The 18,811-nt window shown below is 45.6% G+C and overlaps 1 protein-coding gene across 5 annotated transcripts in view; it reads left to right on the top strand.

The window, feature by feature from the left end:
- The window catches only part of pla2g7 (phospholipase A2, group VII (platelet-activating factor acetylhydrolase, plasma)), a 113,608-nt gene that overhangs the window by 82,517 nt on the left and 12,280 nt on the right, over positions 1-18,811 (top strand). For all 5 annotated transcript variants that reach the window (XM_038800211.1, XM_038800207.1, XM_038800210.1 and 2 more), the window contains 2 exons: positions 1,636-1,749; positions 8,022-8,113. In XM_038800211.1, coding sequence (XP_038656139.1) covers positions 1,636-1,749; positions 8,022-8,113 — 206 coding nt within the window. The remainder of the gene's footprint in view (positions 1-1,635; positions 1,750-8,021; positions 8,114-18,811) is intronic.

Raw genomic sequence — 18,811 nt, 5'->3', positions numbered from 1 at the left:
GATGTAAGCAGGATGCACAGTACTGGTGAGATTAAAAACATTGGTGTCGGTGAAATTTAAAAGGATCCGGGCGGTTAGAGGGAATTGCCAGATTTAGGGGAAGGGTGAAGTGACAAAAATCCTTGCACCTATAAAAATTCCAAACTCATGCTTATTGCAGAGAGAAGTAGGCTAAGAAGTAGTAATAATCATAATATAATATTTATTACCGTCACAAGTAGGCTTACATTACACTGTAATTAAGTTACTGTGAAAGTCCCCTAGACGCCACACTCCGGCACCTGTTTGGGTACGTAGAAGAAGAATTCAGAATGTCCGATTCACATAACAGCATGTCTTTTGGGACTTGTGGGAGGAAACCAGAGCACCCGGAGGAAACCCAGGCAGACACGTGGAGAACATGCGGACTCCATACAGACAGTGACCCAAGCTGGGAATTGAACCCGGGTCCCTGGTGCTGTGAAGCAACAGTGCTAACTACTGTGCTGCCCAATGCTTGGAGATCTAGGTATGCCTGCCAAAATGCAACTAACTAATTAGGCTGTGCTGGCTATTCATCACCCCAGCATGCCCTTTTTCATGCAATATTACTGAAATAACATGATTGGAGATATTCTGGAAAACAACCAGCAGTAGTTATATCATCAGATTTTGCATCCCTCAAATCGTCCGCAAAGCAAGGTATTTACATTTCTCTCTCTAGTTGCAGATGTGTGTACTCAGAACACGGGCGAAATTCTCCGACCCCCAGCAGGGTCGGAGAATCGCCTGGGGCTGCCGAAAATCCCGCCCCGCAGTGGCAGAGATTCTCCGCCACCCGGGAAGTGGCGGCGGCAGGACTCCGATCGGAGAGGCCCCTGCGGTGATTCTCCGGCCCGATTGGGCCGAAGTCCCGCCGCTGGGAGGCCTCTCCGCCGAGGTTTAAACCACCTCTGGAACGGCGGGATCAGCGGCGCGAGCGGGCCCCACGGTCCTGGGGGGGGGGGGGGGGCGCGATCGAATCCCGGGGGGTGCCCCCACGGTGGACTGGCCCGCGATCGGGCCCCCGCTCAGACTCCGGGCCAGTGTCCTGGGTGCACTATTTTCCTCCGCGTCCGCCACGGCCTCCGCCATGGCGGAAGCGGAAGAGAACCCCACATCGCGCATGCGCCGGCAGTGACGTCAGCGGCCAGCTGCTGCTGACGTCACTGTCGGCACATGCGCCGACCGGCGAAAGCCTTTCGGCCAGCCCCGCTTTTTGCGCCAGTCTTCTGGTGCAAACCACTCCGGCGCGGGTCTGGCCCCCAAAGGTGGGGAGAATTCTCCACCTTTGGGGAGGCCCGACCCCTGAATGGTTGGCGCTACTCCCCTACGCCAGGACCCTCCGTCACACCGGGTAGGGGAGAATCCCGCCCCTGATCTGGTGCAGTCACTCAAGCTAAAGCTGTGACTGCCTCTCATTAATAGATTTAACCAATTCCTTTTAACTCTTTAATTATTCAATGCCTCATGCTATTCAAGTAGGTTAATCACTGCACCAAATCTAGGCATGGTTTTCTATATGTGGAAAAAATATTACTTGATTATGTTTAGTTTTCTGAAACCGTTTAAAAGTAGCTAATGTTCTCTAATTAGTTTGTTGTTGTAATTTTGCAGGTCCATCAGAGAGCAGAAGATTGCATCAGGGCCTTGAAACTGCTCACTGATATAAACATGGGCAAACCAGTCCACAATGTATTTCCACTAACATTTGATTTCACCAAAATGAAGGTATGGACATCTTTTAGCATGGGTTAATAACAATGATTGGATTGGATTTTATTTATTGTCACGTGTACCAAGGTACAGTGTAAAGTATTTTTCTGCGAGAAGCTCAACATATTAAGTACATGGAAAGGAAAGGAAATAAAAGAAAAATACATAATGGGGGCAACACAAGGGACACAATGTGTAACCACATAACACCGGCATAGGGTGAAGCATACAGGGGTGTAGTGTTAATGAGGTCAATCCATAAGAGGGTTGTTTAGGAGTCTGGTAACAATGGGGAAGAAGCTGTTTTTGAGTCTGTTCGTGCGTGATCTGAGACTTGACAATGAGAGCACATGGTCAAATTTGTCATGGTAGTTTGAATATTTGAATTATTTTTTTCAGACCACTAACAAAAGGGACAAATCTTGTTACAGGCCTATCTGGTTCACTAATGTCCTCCTGGGGAAAGAAATTCGCTCTCCTCGGCCAGTAAAGTCGCCATAGTCCAAGATGACCATAGGCTGCTTTCTCCTTTGAAGGGGAGAGCTGACAGGTGGTGATTTAACCTGAGAATCACCACACCTGGGTCGAGGTTGAGAGAGCAGGGCCTTCATGAATAACCTCAGCCGATATGGAAATTGAACCCGTACTGTTGGCCTTGCCCTGTATCACGAACCAGCTGTCCAACCAACTGAGCTAAACCAGCCCTCACAGCCGGTCAGGCATAAAGGTGTCCAGTCCTATCTCGCCACTCCGAGTAAGGTTTTTTCTAAAATTCCTGATTAGATTTATTGGTGGCAAGCCAACTCCTAGTTTTGATCTCCCACACAAGTGGAAACATCTTCTGTATGTTTCCTTTTCCAACAGCTTCACAATTTTAAGTGCCTTATTAGATCATCACTCAGTCTGCTTTCTGGAGGAAAGAGGTGCAAGCTTGTTCAGCCTTTCCCAATAGCCATTTTATTTTTGTAATGTCTTAGGGCAACCAGGTATGACAAATCATATCCAGCCTCGGGAGCAATACCCACATCAGATGATTTTTATAGGTTCTGCTTTTAGTCAATGTATTATATTCATGAGGGAGCAAACAGATACATTTCCTCTTGGCCAGAACATCGTATGTGTTCCGTTGTTGGAATTTTTGAATGTTCTTGGCACAGGCAGATTTAAAACTATTCTGCTCAAGATTTTCTGTGGTTTTCTGTTAAACTTGCCAATAACATCCTGTAAATGGTCATAGCAAACAATTGTACTTGTTAAGAATCCCGCTGACGTTGGATGTGAGGGCACCCCAAAACCCAGAAGGGTAGCCGGGACGCCAGTTCTTCATTGGTTATTTTGCAATTTGGTATCGATGCAAACCAGTGAGGAAAAATCTAGGATGCAATTATTCCAAAAGGAACAAAGTCCCCTAGCCATTTTTAAATGGCTTCCTGATCTCCAAGGCCCCAGAAACAATCCCGACATCCCCACCAGCCCTAATGCAGTATAGGAAGGTCCCGGGCACCGCACCCCCCCCCCCCCACCCCCACCCCCAATACCTACGAAGTGGCACCCCTGGCCCGATCATGTACATAAAATGCCAGCCTGGCACCTTTACAGTGCCAGGCTGACATCTAGGTGGTACTGCCAGTGTACCCAGGTGGCACCAGCAGTGCCAGGGAATCACCTTGCCCAAAGGTCATGCAAAAGGGGGCCTCTGATTTCCTGGCAGCCCCCATGAGTGCTGTTCTGTCTGGCCCATAGTTTGTGGGGACAAGTGCAGAACGTCGCTCGCCTGAGGTCTCCGAGATGAAGGGGATGAATCCCAAATCCTCAGAAACCTCGGGATTCTGAGGTTAATTGCCTTGCTTTAATATTCAGATTTACTTAAAAAGCGATTGCGTTGAATCTCGTGAAGAATTGCAAGCTGGGTAGATCCCGGGAGTGGGGGCTCACGGTTTTCAATGGACATGCTGCGCCACAGCGAGCTGCTTTTCCAGTGCATCGTGGTCGTTGGATCGCACACCTTGGGCGAAATTCTCCGACCCCCAGCGGAAGAGAACCCCACATCGCGCATGCGCCGGCAGCTCATGGTGCATATAGGTAAAAAAAACACGTAATGTGGTCCTACAAGTTGAATTTAGGGAGTTAGGAGTTAAACTAAAAAGTAGGCCCTCAAAGGTAATAATCTCAGGATTGCTACCAGTGCCACATGCTAGTCAGAGTAGGAATGTCAGGATAGATAAGATCAATACATGGCTTGAGAGTGCAAGGAGGAGGGATTCAAATTCCTGTCACATTGGAACCGGTTCTGGGGGAGGTGGGGACAGTATAAACTGGATGGTCTGCACCTAGGAACCAATATCCTACAGGGAGTGTTTGCTAGTGCTGTTGGAGAGGGTTTAAACTAATGTGGTAGGGGGATGGGAACCGATGCAGGAAGACAAGAGGGCATTAAAGTGGGGACAGAAACATAAGGCAGTAAGGGGAACAGTGAAAGGCAGAGAAACCAAAGTCAAAAAGGGCCACAATACCGAGAATAGAGACCGTGGGGAACTCAGTGAATGGGTCCAGTAAGGCTAAGAAATTAATCACCGGGAGTGTGTACAAAACATGACCGGACAGATGGTCTGAGAATGCAGGGCAAAGAGTAAGGGAAGTCTAGAATTAAACTGTGTTTATTTCAATGCAAGGCAGATGAACTCGTGGCAAGGATGGGTACATGGGACTGGGATATTATAGCTATTACTGAAACATGACTAAGGGAGGGGCAGCTCAATGTTCCAGGGTGCAGATGCTATAGGAAAGATAGAATAGGAGGTAAGAGAGGAGGGGGACTTGCGTTTTATGATTCAGGAGAATATCACGGCAGTATTGAGCGCGGATAGATCCGAGGGTTTGCCCACTGAGTCTATATGGGTAGAACTGAAAAATAAGACGGGAGAGAACTTTGAGACGATTGTACTACAGGCCCCCAAACAGTCGGCGGGAAATTGAGGAGCAAATGTGTAAGGGAAAATATCTGCAAGAAAAATAGGGCGGTAATAGTTGGGGACTTCAACTCTCCTAACATTGACTGGGACAGCCATAGCACTAGGGGTTTGGATGGAGAGAAATTTGTTGATTGTATTCAGGAAGAATTCCTCATTCAGTATGTGGATGGCCCGACTAGAGAGGGGGCAAAACCTGACCACCTCTTGGGAAATAAGGAAGGGCAAGTGACAGAAGTGTTAGTGAGGGATCACTTTGGGACCAGTGACCATAATTCCATTAGTTTTAAGTGGCTATGGAGAATGATAGATCTGGCCCAAAAGTTAAAATTCTAAATTGGGGCAAGGACAATTTTGATGGTATTAGACTGGAACTTTCAAAAGTTGATTGGGAGAGTCTGTTGGCAGGCAAAGGGACGGCTGGTAAGTAGGAGGCTTTCAAAAGTGTGTTAACCAGTGTTCAGGGTAAGCACATTCCTTTAAGAGTGAAGGGCAAGGCTGGTAGAAGTAGGGAACCCTGGATGACTTGGCTTTTTGAGGCCCTGGTCAAAAAGGAGGAGGCATGAGACATGCATAGACAGCTGAGATCAAATGGATCCCTTGAAGAGTATAGAGCTGTCAGAGTAGAGTTCAGAGAAATAAGGAGGGCCAAAAGGGGTCATGAGATTGCATTGGCAGATAAGGCAAAGGAGAATCCAAAGAGCTTCTACAAATACATAAGGGGCAAAAGAGTAACAAGAGAGAGAGTAGGGCCTCTTGAGGATCTACAAGGTCATCTAGGAGTGGATCCACAAGAGGTGGGTGAGATCCTAAATTAATATTTCTCATTGGTATTTACTGTTGAGAAAGGCATGGATGGTAGGGAACTTGGGGAAATAAATAGTAATGTTTTGAGAAGTGTACATATTGCAGAAAAGTTGGTGCTGGAAGTCTTTAAAACACATCAAGGTAGATAAAGTGCATCAAGGTAGATTAAATGTATCCCAAGACATTGTGGGAGGCTAGGGAGGAAATTGTGGGTCCCCCAGCAGAGAAATTTGAATCGTCGACAGCCACAGGTGAAGTGCCTGAAGATTGGAGTGTAGCAAATGTTGTGCCTTTGTTTAAGAACGTCCGCAGGGAAAAGCCTGGGAACTACAGATCGGTGAGCCTAACGTCTGTGATGTGTAAATTGTTAGAAGGTATTCTGAGAGACAGGATCTACAATCATTTAGAGAGTGAAGGACTGATTAGGAACAGTCAACATGGCTTTGTTAGTGGAAAAATTATGTCTCAAGAATTTGAATGAGTTTTTGAAGGGGTAACCAAGAAGGTAGATGAGGGCAGTGCAGTCGATGTTGGCTGCATGGACTTTAGCAAGGCCTTTGACAAGGTATCGCATGGTAGGTTGTTGCCTAAGGTTAAATCTCATGGGATCCAGGGTGAGGTAGCCAATTGGATACAAAAGTGGCTTGGCGACGGAAGACAAAGGCTATTTGTAGAGGGTCGTTTTTCAAAAATGGAGGCATGTGACCAGCGGTGTCCTCCAGGATCAGTGCTGGATCCACTGATATTTGTTATACATATTAATGATTTGGAAGAGAATTTGGGAGGTATGGTTAATAAGTTTGCAGCTGACAGCAAGATTGGTTGTATAGTGGACAATGTAGAATGTTATCTAGGTTTGCAGTGGGATGTTGATCAATTGGGCCAGTGGGCCGATGAATGACAGATGGAATTTAATTTAGATAAATGTGAGGTGATGCATTTTGGTAAATCGAATTGGGGCAGGACCTACTCAGTTAATGGTAGGGAGTTGGGGAGAGTTACAGATCAGAGATCTAGGAGTTCATATCTCTTTGAAGGTAGAGTCTCAGTTGGACAGGGTGGTGAAGAAGACATCTGGCATGTTTGACTTCATTGGTCAGAACATTGAATACAGGACTTGGGATGTCTTGCTGAAGTTGTACAAGACATTAGTAAAGCCATACTTTGAATATTGTCGGCAGTTCTGGTCACCCTATTATAGAAAGGATATTATTAAACTGGAAAGTGTGCAGAAAAGATTTACTAGGATGCTACTGGGACTTGATGGTTTGTGTTATAAGGGGAGGTTGGATAGGCTGGGACTTTTTTCCCTGGAGTGTAGGAGGCTTAGGGGTGATCTTATAGAGGTTTATGAAATAATGAGGGGCATAGATAAGGTAGTCAACATCTTTTCCCAAAGGTAGGGGTGTCTATAACTAGAGGGCATAGGTTTAACGTGAGGGGGTTGGGGGGGGGGGGGGGGGGGGGGGGCAATCTTTTCACAGAGGGTGGTGAGTGTCTGGAACAAGCTGTCAGAGGCAGGTACAATTTTGTCTTTTAAAAAGCATTTAGACAGTTGTATGGAAAAGATGGGTATAGAGGGTTATGGGCCAAATGCAGGGCAATTGGGACTAGCTTAGTGGTTTAAAAACTGGGAGGCATGGACAAGTTTGGCCAAAGGGCTTGTTTTCATGCTGTAAATCTTTATGACTCTAAGAGCCCCTTTTCCACATCTGGCCTGGCACACCCACATTCTCAAATTATTTTTATAAACAAGGACATTCAAGGACCGGCATTAAACGGGAAAGTATTGAAAGTTTTTCATAGAAGACATACAGTAGTTATCAGTAGACAACTGAATAACATGTTTTCATATTCATTAGGCCTAGGAGTGGTTTCCTTTGCAGCCAAAGTTTCACAGCTTGTATATTTAATTCTAAATAAATTGAGATTCCTGCAAACCATCTATTCTGGCAAGCTGTACTCCTGTAAGTTTTCAAAACAATCAAGCACTGAGTAATGTTGGCAATAAACCAATATCAAACATTGCGCATGCTTTTTAAATGACTGTATTTACAGTGAATGTAGTCTAGTACAATAACACCAGTTCCACGTTCAGAGATGGGCTGATTAGTAACTATGAATGGGAAAAAAAACATAAGGAAGGTACTTTTTGTACAAAGTACCTTGATTGAATTTTGTGGGCTGTATAAGATTCGTCAAGTCCCAAAACTGCTCGGCTAGATCACTCTTGTGATGACACTGCGGGAAAGTGGTTCCACTGTTCATTGAAAACAATGAAGGCCATGACCTTGAGCTGGCTAGAAAAACAGTTTTTAGTTGGATGTTGTATAACTTGGGTAGATCCAATGTTTTTCACCTATAAAACAGTGAAACCCCTTAGTGAAATGTACTAACCATAGATTATACACAGCAGATTAAAAATAAGATAATTCAAAGGGAATGCTACTGCATATTTGAAAATTATAACATCGTATTGTTCAAACTTTTAAAAAGCCACTTTTTTTGTAGGATTGTCTTGATCTGCATAAGGTAGCTATTATGGGCCACTCATTTGGTGGAGCTACAGTTATTGATTCACTCAGCAAAGAGCATCAGTTTAGGTAAGTTATATTAAATCTGATACAATATACAGTGACATTTATTGGTAGAAAAGGTCTCAAGTATTCCAAGGTGACATGGATATCCTATAACATTCTGCCTGCTAATAGACAATTTAGAATTCAATAAATGTGTTTTAAGCTATATTTCATTATGCCATTATCTCAATAACATTGCCAAATAACTTCATTATAGGCTTGAAAAATTGGTTGAAGTTTGTAAATGGTGTAAATAGAGAATATCAGTTGTGTGTTATAAATATCGCTCAACAAAACTGACCTTGACTCATGAGACAAAAGAAAGTACTGCACATGCTGGAAATCTGGGGCGAAATTCTCCGACGCCCAGCAGGGTCAGAGAATCGCCTGGGGCCGCCTAAAATCCCGCCCCCGCCGTGGCAGAGATTCTCCGCCACCCGGGAAGTGGCGGCGGCGACGGTATCTCGCCACTCCGATCGAAGAGGCCCCTGCGGTGATTCTCCGGCCCGGTTTTTTGCGCCAGTCTTCTGGTGCAAACCGCTCCGGCGCGGGGCTGGCCTCCTTTGGGGAGGCGCGACCCCTGAGTGGTTGGCGCTACTCCCCTACGCCGGCACCCTCCGTCACGCCGGGTAGGGGAGAATGCCGCCCCTGAACTGAAAACAGAAAAAGAAAAGCTGGAAATACTCAATAAGTCGGGCAGCATCTGTAGAGCGAGTAACAGAGTTAATGTTTCAGGTCAATGCCTTTACATCATAACTTTTCAGCATTTTCTGTTATTTTAAATAACTTAAGGAGCTTGTGTGTGTCGGACATAATCTTTCTAAACTGCATGAATGCTTAAACATTACAAACTTTCCCATTCTGTTATTATTCAATCATATTATTTACAAGATAATATGTATTAAACGCAGAGATGGAGGAACAGATTGGATGTCAGATCTTGAAAGGTGCAGAAGTTACAGAGTTGTTGTCATGGGTGATTTCAACTTCTCTCGTATTGACTGGAAGCTCCTTAGTGCAAATGGTTTAGATGGAACAGATTTTGTCAGGATGTCCAGGAAGGTTTCCTGACTCAATATGTAGATAGGCCAATTAAGGGGGAAGTCATATTGGATTTGGTGCTTGGCAATGAACCAGGCCAGGTGTCAGATGTCTCAGTGGGAGAGCATTTTGGTGACAGTGACTACAACTCCTTGACCTTTGTGATGAATTATACTGTATTGTAATTCACACTGTATTGCATTGCATTGTATTATGTCCTTGTGGGCCGTTGCGCGGCTCTGCCCATAGGGGGAGATGAGGAGCTTGTACAGGGCTCCAGCCTTGGCTCTGCCCATGGCCCCTCCCACTACCGGAAGTATAAAGCCTTAAGCGCCCCTCTCTCAGTTGCTCTGGTCGTAGGCTGGCTCAGTTGTAAGACTATTAAAACCACAGTTTACTTCCAATCGTGTGTCTAGTGAATTGATGGTCACATCAACCTTTACCATAGTCATGGAGAGGGATATTAACAGACAGTTTGGGAAGGTATTTAATTGGGGGAGGGGAAATTATACTGCTATTAGACCAGAGCTGAGGAGCATAAATTGGGAACAGATGTTCTCGGGGAAATGCACAACAGTAATGTGGGTGTTGTTTAAGAAGCATTTGCTGCAAGTGCTGGATAGTTTTGGCCCACTTGAGACCAGGAAGGAATGGCAAGGTGAAGGAGCCTTGAATGACAAGAGAAGTGGAGCTTCTAGTCAAGAGGAAGAAGGAAGCTTACAGAAGGTTGAGGAAGCAAGGATCTGGCATGGCTCTAGAGGGTTTCGAGGTAGCCAGGAAGGAACTCAATGAACTTAGGCGAGCTAGAAGAGGCATGAAAAAGCCCTGGCGGGAAGGATTAGGGAAAACCCCAAGGCATTCTACACTTATGTGAGAAATAAGAGGATGATCAGTGAGAGTAGAGCTGATCAGGGATAGTGGAGGGAACTTGTGTCTCGAGTCTGAGGACATTGGGGAGGCCTAAAATTAATATTTTGCTTCAGTATTCACTTGAGAGAGGGACCTTGTTGCTCATGAGAACAGCGTGTACCAGTTTAATAGGCTCGAATATTAAGAAAGAGGATGTGCTGGAAATTTCAAAAACCATCAGGATAGATAAGTTCCCTGGGCCAGACTGGATATACCCAAGGTTACTACGGGAAGCGAGGAAGGAGATTGCTGCGCCATAGTACCACTGGAGTAGTACCGGATGAATGGCGGGAGGCGAATGTTGTTCCCCTGTTCAAGAAAGGGAATAGGGAAATCCCTAGGAATTACAGACCAGTCTTGTGTCTGTGGTGAGCAAAATACTGGAAAGGATTCTGAGAGATAGGATTTATGATTATTTAGAAAAACATAGTTTGATAGTCAGCATGGCTTTGTGAGGGGCAGGTCATTCCTCACAAGCCTTATTGAATTCTTTGAGGATGTGACGAGACACATTGATGAAGGTCGGGCAGTGGATGTGGTGTATATGGATTTCAGTAAGGCATTTGATAAGGTTCCCCATGGTAGGCTCATTCAGAAAGTCAGGGGCATGGAATACAGGGAGATATGGCTGTCTGTTGGCAGCCTGTTTGCAGTCCCGACAGCGGCCACTACTGAACTCTGGGACTGCAAGAGCTGCTGGCCAATTACATTGGCTGGCAGTTCCGGAGGGTTGTGCTTCTTTGTAGTGAGAAGCACAAGTCCCACACTTGCCTAGTTGTTGTCACCCACAATCTATTATTGCTGTGGGGTGGACCGTTTTGTCGTTGGTCGGTTTACGACTGAACCCCTCTACCAACCCATGCAGTCTTTTCAAACAATGTGTAGATCTGTATAACTGAGAAACATACTGTGGTAACTCGACCACAAAAAGGTAGTCAAAAGATATGGTGAAATTTAATCTTTAATATCTAAAAATAACAAAATTTAAAATACAGTATGGACTCCAAAATGGGGGCAACTAGCGAAACATTGAAAGAACAGTAACAATAGAATTAGAACAAATGACAGTTAAATATGGATATACACAGGTAACAACAACGACTAATGATGTCACAGCACTTACTGATGACATCAGTCATTATTTAAATAAGAAGATGCATAATAACATTAGCACTTATATCTTTATATCTTAAATAAAAACAAAAAACGGTGCAAAAGCTTAGGTCACAGTTAGAACATAGAACATAGAACAGTACAGCACAGAACAGGCCCTTCGGCCCTCGATGTTGTGCCGAGCCATGATCACCCTACTCAAACCCACGTATCCACCCTATACCCGTAACCCAACAACCCCCCCTTAACCTTACTTTTTAGGACACTACGGGCAATTTAGCATGACCAATCCACCTAACCCGCGCATCTTTGGACTGTGGGAGGAAACTGGAGCACCCGGAGGAAACCCACGCACACACGGGGAGGACGTGCAGACTCCGCACAGACAGTGACCCAGCCGGGAATCGAACCTGGGACCCTGGAGCTGTGAAGCATTTATGCTAACCACCATGCTACCGTGCTGTGCTGAGAAGAAGGTAGGGTAATGTTAAGGGCCAAAGATGTTCATCAGAAACTACCGAAATGTGCTATATGGAAATTGCTCCACAGTGTGCAACACAGGATGATCACTTTGAGGTATAAACTTCCTTTCCTGAAACCATCTGAGAGAAGGAGATGACTTTAGTGAAGTTAAATGAGAACAGTGGTCACCAGTTACCTTTAAAAAGGGATTATTTTTAGTTATCTATAAATTGATGTCAACAATAGGTCTTACATCATGCTTTAATGTATTAGAAACTAGCAGGCTGTAATTTGGTTAAGCTTGTTTCTTCTGCAGAGACTCTCTCTCTTTCTAAATTGAATTAATTTGGAAATATTTTCCATTAATTGGGTGGGGGTTAGGAATCTTTGAGTCCCCTTCCCAGGTGCTATCGGTCTTGTTTGCCCTGAAATTTAAATTTTTTATATCAAACGTTACTGGAGAGAATGACATCAATCTTCTATCCAATATATCATCTAAACTCAAAGGATTTATGTCAATACAGAAATGCTGTAAGTTAGTGTAAGTTAGTAAGCTGATGGGGCAGCAGGGTAGCATGGTGGTTAGCATAAATGCTTCACAGCTCCAGGGTCCCAGGTTCGATTCCCGGCTGGGTCACTGTCTGTGTGGAGTCTGCACGTCCTCCCCGTGTGCGTGGGTTTCCTCCGGGTGCTCCGGTTTCCTCCCACAGTCCAAAGATGTGCGGGTTAGGTGGATTGGCCATGCTAAATTGCCCGTAGTGTCCTAAAAAAAGTAAGGTTAAGGGGGGGGTTGTTGGGTTACGGGTATAGGGTGGATACGTGGGTTTGAGTAGGGTGATCATGGCTCGGCACAACATTGAGGGCCGAAGGGCCTGTTCTGTGCTGTACTGTTCTATGTTCCATGTTCTATGTTCTAGTAAATGCTTCCAGAAAAATATGTTCATTTAATTTTTCAACCATTTTATTCCAAGTCCATTTCTTTTGGGATTCTAAATGCTTTCTTGTTTTTAAAATATTGGCTATTCTCCCATAATACATGTATTTTAGTCAAGCTGGATTGTGTGAGCTTATGAATATTGGTCACAGATCATGGAACAATGGAAGAGTAGAGCGGGTCAAGCATGGAGGATCCTGTAAACAAAATGGGATCACCTTCGGGAACGCAGGGCGCGATTTACCAGCCGTGCCCCGCAGAAATCCGGTTGGGACATAGCTGGTAGATCCTGGGAGAGGCCTCTCCTGGGATTCCTGACAGTTGTTATGCCTCGCGAGATCTAACGCTCGTCGGAGCTCCTTAGTGCAGGATATTCAGCGACCTCAGTGGGGCAAAAAAAGGAGTGCCGTTAGATAGCGGCATTTTTCCCGGCGCTAACAATTCCTCGATTCCCATCCAGATGGACTTTTTTTTTAGTTAAATTGCACCCTCAATGTTTGAAACTGCTGCCACAGAAATATGTTGAGGATACTAAAAAAATGATTTTAAACAAGAGAAGAATTTCAAGAGAGAGAATTTGGAATTGATATAAAAGAATCAGGTTGGCAATTGAGAAGACAAACTTGCATAAATGGAGAGAGAAGGCAAAGTTCAACTGGGCTTACTTTATGTGTGTAGGCACAGGCAAGGTTGTGCTGCTGTTAAAGGGACATCTAGTGGCAAATGTCGAAAATTCAGGATAATTCAGTAAAATTACTTGCTAAGCTTAAAAATTACAAGCAAAGATCATAAATTTATAATCAAAAAAAGCCATTTATAACACCGCCTTGAGGTATAACTGATATAGTATTGAAATACTGGTCCTTCAAAATGCATGGGGGTCAGTTCAAATTGTCCTGTCTAGTCAACATTTTTAATACTGAATAGATATCAGAACTTTTTAGTGAAATGCTTAAAATCCTCAATACTGCTCAAATGTTCAGGGTCTCTGCATTTCTAGCAATTTTAACCACTTTGAACAAACGTCTCTTGTTTCTGAGCTTCTACCTCCTTTTTCCTCTGTAGGTATTTCATGCTATTACCTTCACCTTGTTGTACTATTGTGCAGTATAGTTATAGGACAGGGAGCACTTGAGGGAGGAGAGCAATGTTAGAATGTTCAGTGAATCCTCAGAAGGGTAGGTGTTTCGTCTCGTGTATGTCATCCAGATAAATTACCTGGACAGCAAAGTTGAAAAGTTGATTGTAATTTGGTCACATTCCTCACCGCAAAATAATAAGAGAGTAGTAGAAATAGGTTGCAGCAGCAGATCTGCAAGAAGATTAAATCAGTTATGTGCTGCTTAACTGCATAAATGAAACACTTGTTGAAAGTCTAATGTCTGGCATAAATACAATGAATTAAATTGGCTAAATCAATACGGAACTTGGGAAGGCACTTTAGTATTAAGACATGCCACTTTCAATGTCTAGTTAATGGGCTGAACTGATAGAAAAAAAACTAACCTATTATAATCTAAAGTCAGGACAGTAAAATAGAACATAGAACGATACAGCGCAGTACAGGCCCTTCGGCCCTCGATGTTGCACCGACATGGAAAAAATCTAAAGGCCATCTAACCTACACTATGCCCTTATCATCCATATGCTTTTCCAATAAATTTTTTAATGCCCTCAATGTTGGCGTGTTCACTACTGTTGCAGGTAGGGCATTCCACGGCCTCACCACTCTTTGCATAACAAACCTACCTCTGACCTCTGTCCTATATCTATTACCCCTCAATTTAAGGCTATGTCCCCTCGTGCTAGCCACCTCCATCCGCGGGAGAAGGCTCTCGCTGTCCACCCTATCTAACCCTCTGATCATTTTGTATGCCTCTATTAGGTCACCTCTTAACCTTCTTCTCTCTAACGAAAACAACCTCAAGTCCATCAGCCTTTCCTCATAAGATTTTCCCTCCATACCAGGCAACATCCTGGTAAATCTCCTCTGCACCCATTCCAAAGCTTCCACGTCCTTCCTATAATGAGGCGACCAGAACTGTACGCAATACTCCAAATGCGGCCGTACTAGAGTTTTGTACAACTGCAACATGACCTCATGGCTCCGGAACTCAATCCCTCTACCAATAAAGGCCAACACACCATAGGCCTTCTTCACAACCCCAATACTGTCCTGAAGTCCTGAAGGGAAGTTATGGTAAAATAGTGCAATGCATTAATTGGACCACAATTAGAAATTTAGAGTACCCAATTATTTTTTTTCCAATAAGGGGCAATTTAGTATGGCCAATCCACCTAACCTGCACATCTTTGGGAGGTGGGGGTGAGACCCACGCAGACAGGGGAGAATGTGCAAACTCCACACAGTGACCCAGAGCTGAGATTTGAACCCGGGTCCTCAGCGCCGTAGTCCCAGTGCTAACCACTGTGACACATGCTGCCCTTAAAACACTTGTCATTTTAATCAGTTGTGAGCTGCAATTAATGAGAAATTAACCATTTGAAATAACACTGGGACAGTGCTATCACAATGGAATTGGAAGTTGTTTTAAAGGCCCAGAGCTGCAAGTCCTATTTCAGGGAGGCACACAACTTATTATTGTGTTAACAACCCCCTACGTTGTGCAAAACAGAAGATGAAATGGAAAGAAAAAGAAAGTATCAGACAATCATCATTGTTCCAAATCTGAACTGATGAAAGGTCACTCATCTGAGACATTAACCTGGATTTTCACCGAGTTGGACCAACCTTTAAAATGGCAGGCAGGACCCAATTGCAGGATTTCTGCTCCCATTCCCAGGTTGCAATTTTCAAGTTTCAAGTGTGACGAGCAAGCAGATGTTTAACCATCCTTTTCTGCTGATATAGGGCACGATCGAATGGCTGCACTGCACCCAAAAAGCAGCGTGCCACGGCGCAACATGGCTGATAGAAGCCGGGAGACTCCTAATGCACAAATTGAGCTGACTGACATTCACAGAGAATGTACAACAGCTCCAATATTGTCTGCAGTTTCAAAATTGTCACCATCATAAAACCTTGTACTATAAAAGCGTACTGAAAGGTTAGAGAGACTGATCCACAGAAAAGCGAGTAAACCATGTGGAAAAATCAGAAAAAACTTCAGAAAGCAAAATGGTTGGGTGACTTCACTATGATCAACAAACCCATTTAATTACTGTTACAGAAAGAAAGGAGGATTAAAAGAGTTTAGTAGAAGTTTGAAAAGTATATGAGTGCAATTTAGTGGCTGCGTTGCGCTTGAGCGAGATGCCAAAAACGAGAACCATGCCAGGTGACAATCTGTTCATGATCCAACCGGCCCGTTCCCGTGGGTGAATCGGGATTCCCCCCAAGAAACCAGTAATCATCACTTAAGCCCAATTTCCATACAATTAATGGGAGCCAGTCATTATCCCATGATCTCCCGTAATCTAAACACCACCCCAGCAAGGGTCACGAGGGCGCTGATTAGTACACCTTCCTAAAAACGTGAAACTGACGGAGAGGCTGCTGCAGGGACCCAAGGAGGTGAGTAGCCATCTTTGCTCTCAGGCAAAGTGCCCGGGCACACCATGTTGTCTGCCTCTGAGCTCGGAAGGGGGGCAACCATGCACGGATCTGCAATTCTAACCCCTGGATTGTGTGTACCCCTTCCGGAGGCAACCCTAGCCCCTACCTGTCCACGCCACTGACCACCCATAACTCCCACTGACTGCAGAGGCCTCTAGCAATGTGGCTGAAGGCTATTGCTAATGGGGAATTGGCAATCGTAGATAAGTGAGCACTTTACATATCCCAAGTGGATTTCCGTGGCTGGGCGTGCTATATAGCATATGGGGGGTTATTGCCTCACATCCCAATAAGACTGTGATGCCTGGATACAGTAGCCAACATTCAGGGGATGAACCCCAGCATTGGGGAGATGTCCACAGCTGGAGAGTGGGTGAGTGCAATGGGAAGGGGACTTGCGCCCACTCCGGATACCGTTATGTGCGGGTGTCTGGGGTGCAGGGTCTGGTTTCTGGTAAGCAGTGTGAGCTGCAGCCAGGTGTGAATGGGAAGGGCCTGCGGGGGGGGAGTGGGGTGGGCATTGGAGGAGACCAATGGGGTGACTGGAGGGCCCCGGGGTGGAAGGCATAGCTGTTTGTCAGTCTCACACCCTCTCCTAATTCCTTACAGATACTGTACGGTATGGACAATATTCTGGACCCCACGGAACTTGCTCTGGTGATGCTGCTGGCAGGCAGAAGGCGCCGGCAACAGCAGCATCGACAGAGGCTCGAGGCGGCTGCCCATGTGTAGGACCCCGCCCCACACCCTGGTGACCCAGCCGCCCATCAGACCATGATGAGACCCAGAGAGGGAGGCCTGCGATGGCCCAGTGTGTACAGGCATCACCGGTCTTTTGAGCAGATGATGAACAGACTTGCCACAGGAGGCTCTGCCTCCACAACCAGATAGTGTGGCACCTGTGCCATATCCTCATGGACTTGGCACCACATGGTGGAGGAAGGCAATCCATGTCCGGTAGCCGTCACGACAGCGCTGAACTTCTACACCTCGGAATCATTCCAGGACTCGATGGATGGCATTTCGTAAGCAATAGCCCACAGGTGCATCCAAGAGATCACAGATGCCCCGTTTGCTCACGCAGCCAGCTATATAAAGTTTGACGTGGACCAAGCCCAACAGGATGCCCAGGCAGCAGGATTCTCCGCCATCGGGATACCCCAGGTCGAGGGGCTAAAATAGATTGCACGCATGTTGCCTTGCACGCACAAGGCGATCGGGGAGTGCCCGAAGTCAACAGGAAGGAATCCACTCCCTGAAGATCCAGCTCATGTGTGACCATCACCTGAAGATCATGCATGTGTGTCTGCATGCGTCCCAGGAAGTGTGCATGACCGTCACATCCTGGGACAGTCAGACATCCCTGGCCTCTTCGAAAACCATCCCAGGATGGTCAGTTGGCTTTTGGGGACCTGGCTAATGACCACACAGTTGCTGATGTACGCCCAGGAGAGACAGCAGTCGCAGGTCTGCTGCATCTCATGGCCCAGCTGGAATCCATAACTAAGCCTCTGGACCAGGTTTACCCGAAGCTGATGCTGACGGTAGGGTGCAACCAAAATAAAAGAGGGGCGATGTCAGCAACACTCCAGCAGGTCCATAGCCGATTGGAGGAGTCCTAGAGGCTACGGGTGCAGGATAAAAAGAGAGGGGCAGAGCGTCCGAGAGGGGGAGAGAAGTAATTAAGTTTGGATTGCAGTGAGGGTTTTGCTGGGCCGAGTGCCAGGAAGCTGGCGCAGTTCCCTCGCTACCACGCTTTAAAATATTTTCATTGAATCTTGCGCTATAAATATGAATTAAAAATGAATCAAAACCTATTAGGAAAAAGTTACATAAAGGGTGAGGGATCATCTGTAGGGAGAGAAAAGAGCTAACGTTTCGAGTCTGATCACTCTTTGTCAAAGCTAACAGACAGAGAAAGTGGGAAATATTTATACTGTGGAGTGAGAATGAAAGATGAGTCATAGCCACAGAAACCCAGGGAAACCAGGTGCTAATGGCCACAGATACCAAGGGGAAAGAGTGTTAATGGCAGTCCCCAGAGAGGACAAAAGATGTGAAAGGTCAAACAGCAGGGAAACTAACATCAGAGGATGAACTGTAGGTGTGGGGGGAGGGGAAAGGGGAAGCCAAGAGGAGAAAGGTGCAGGGAAGGTGGATAAGATTGGGGGGGGGGGGGGGGGGGGGGGATTAAATGTATATTAAGAAAGAAAGAAATGGTAAAAGACAGTTAAAATGAAATGAAAACAAATGGGTTGAGGTGGGGCTGATCATCTGAAGTTGTTGAATTCGATGTTCAGGCCGGAAGACTGTAGCGTGCCTAACCGGAAGATGACATGTTGTTCCTCCAGTTTGTGTTGAGCTTCACTGGAAGATTGTAGCAGGCCAAGAACAGGCATGGGAGCAGGGTCTTTTCTTAAAATGGCAAGCAACACAAATGTCAGGGTTCTGAATGAGCACAGACCGAAGATGCTCAGCATAGCGATCACCCAGTCTGCGTCTGATGTCTCCGATAGAGAGGAGACCACATTGGGAGCAGCGAATGCAGTCGACCAAATTGGAAGAGATGCAAGTGAAACGTTGCTTAACCTGGAATGAGTGTCTTTGCTTCCCACTCCTTCCCCCCCCCCCCCCCCTTTCCTCTCCCCCCACACCTACAGTTCATCCTCTGATGTTAGTTTCCCTG

This window comes from Scyliorhinus canicula, chromosome 6 (genome assembly GCF_902713615.1).
Source record: "Scyliorhinus canicula chromosome 6, sScyCan1.1, whole genome shotgun sequence".
Classification (NCBI taxonomy): domain Eukaryota; kingdom Metazoa; phylum Chordata; class Chondrichthyes; order Carcharhiniformes; family Scyliorhinidae; genus Scyliorhinus; species Scyliorhinus canicula.
Note: the sequence above shows the minus strand (reverse complement) of the source record. Positions and strands in the feature narration are given on the sequence as shown.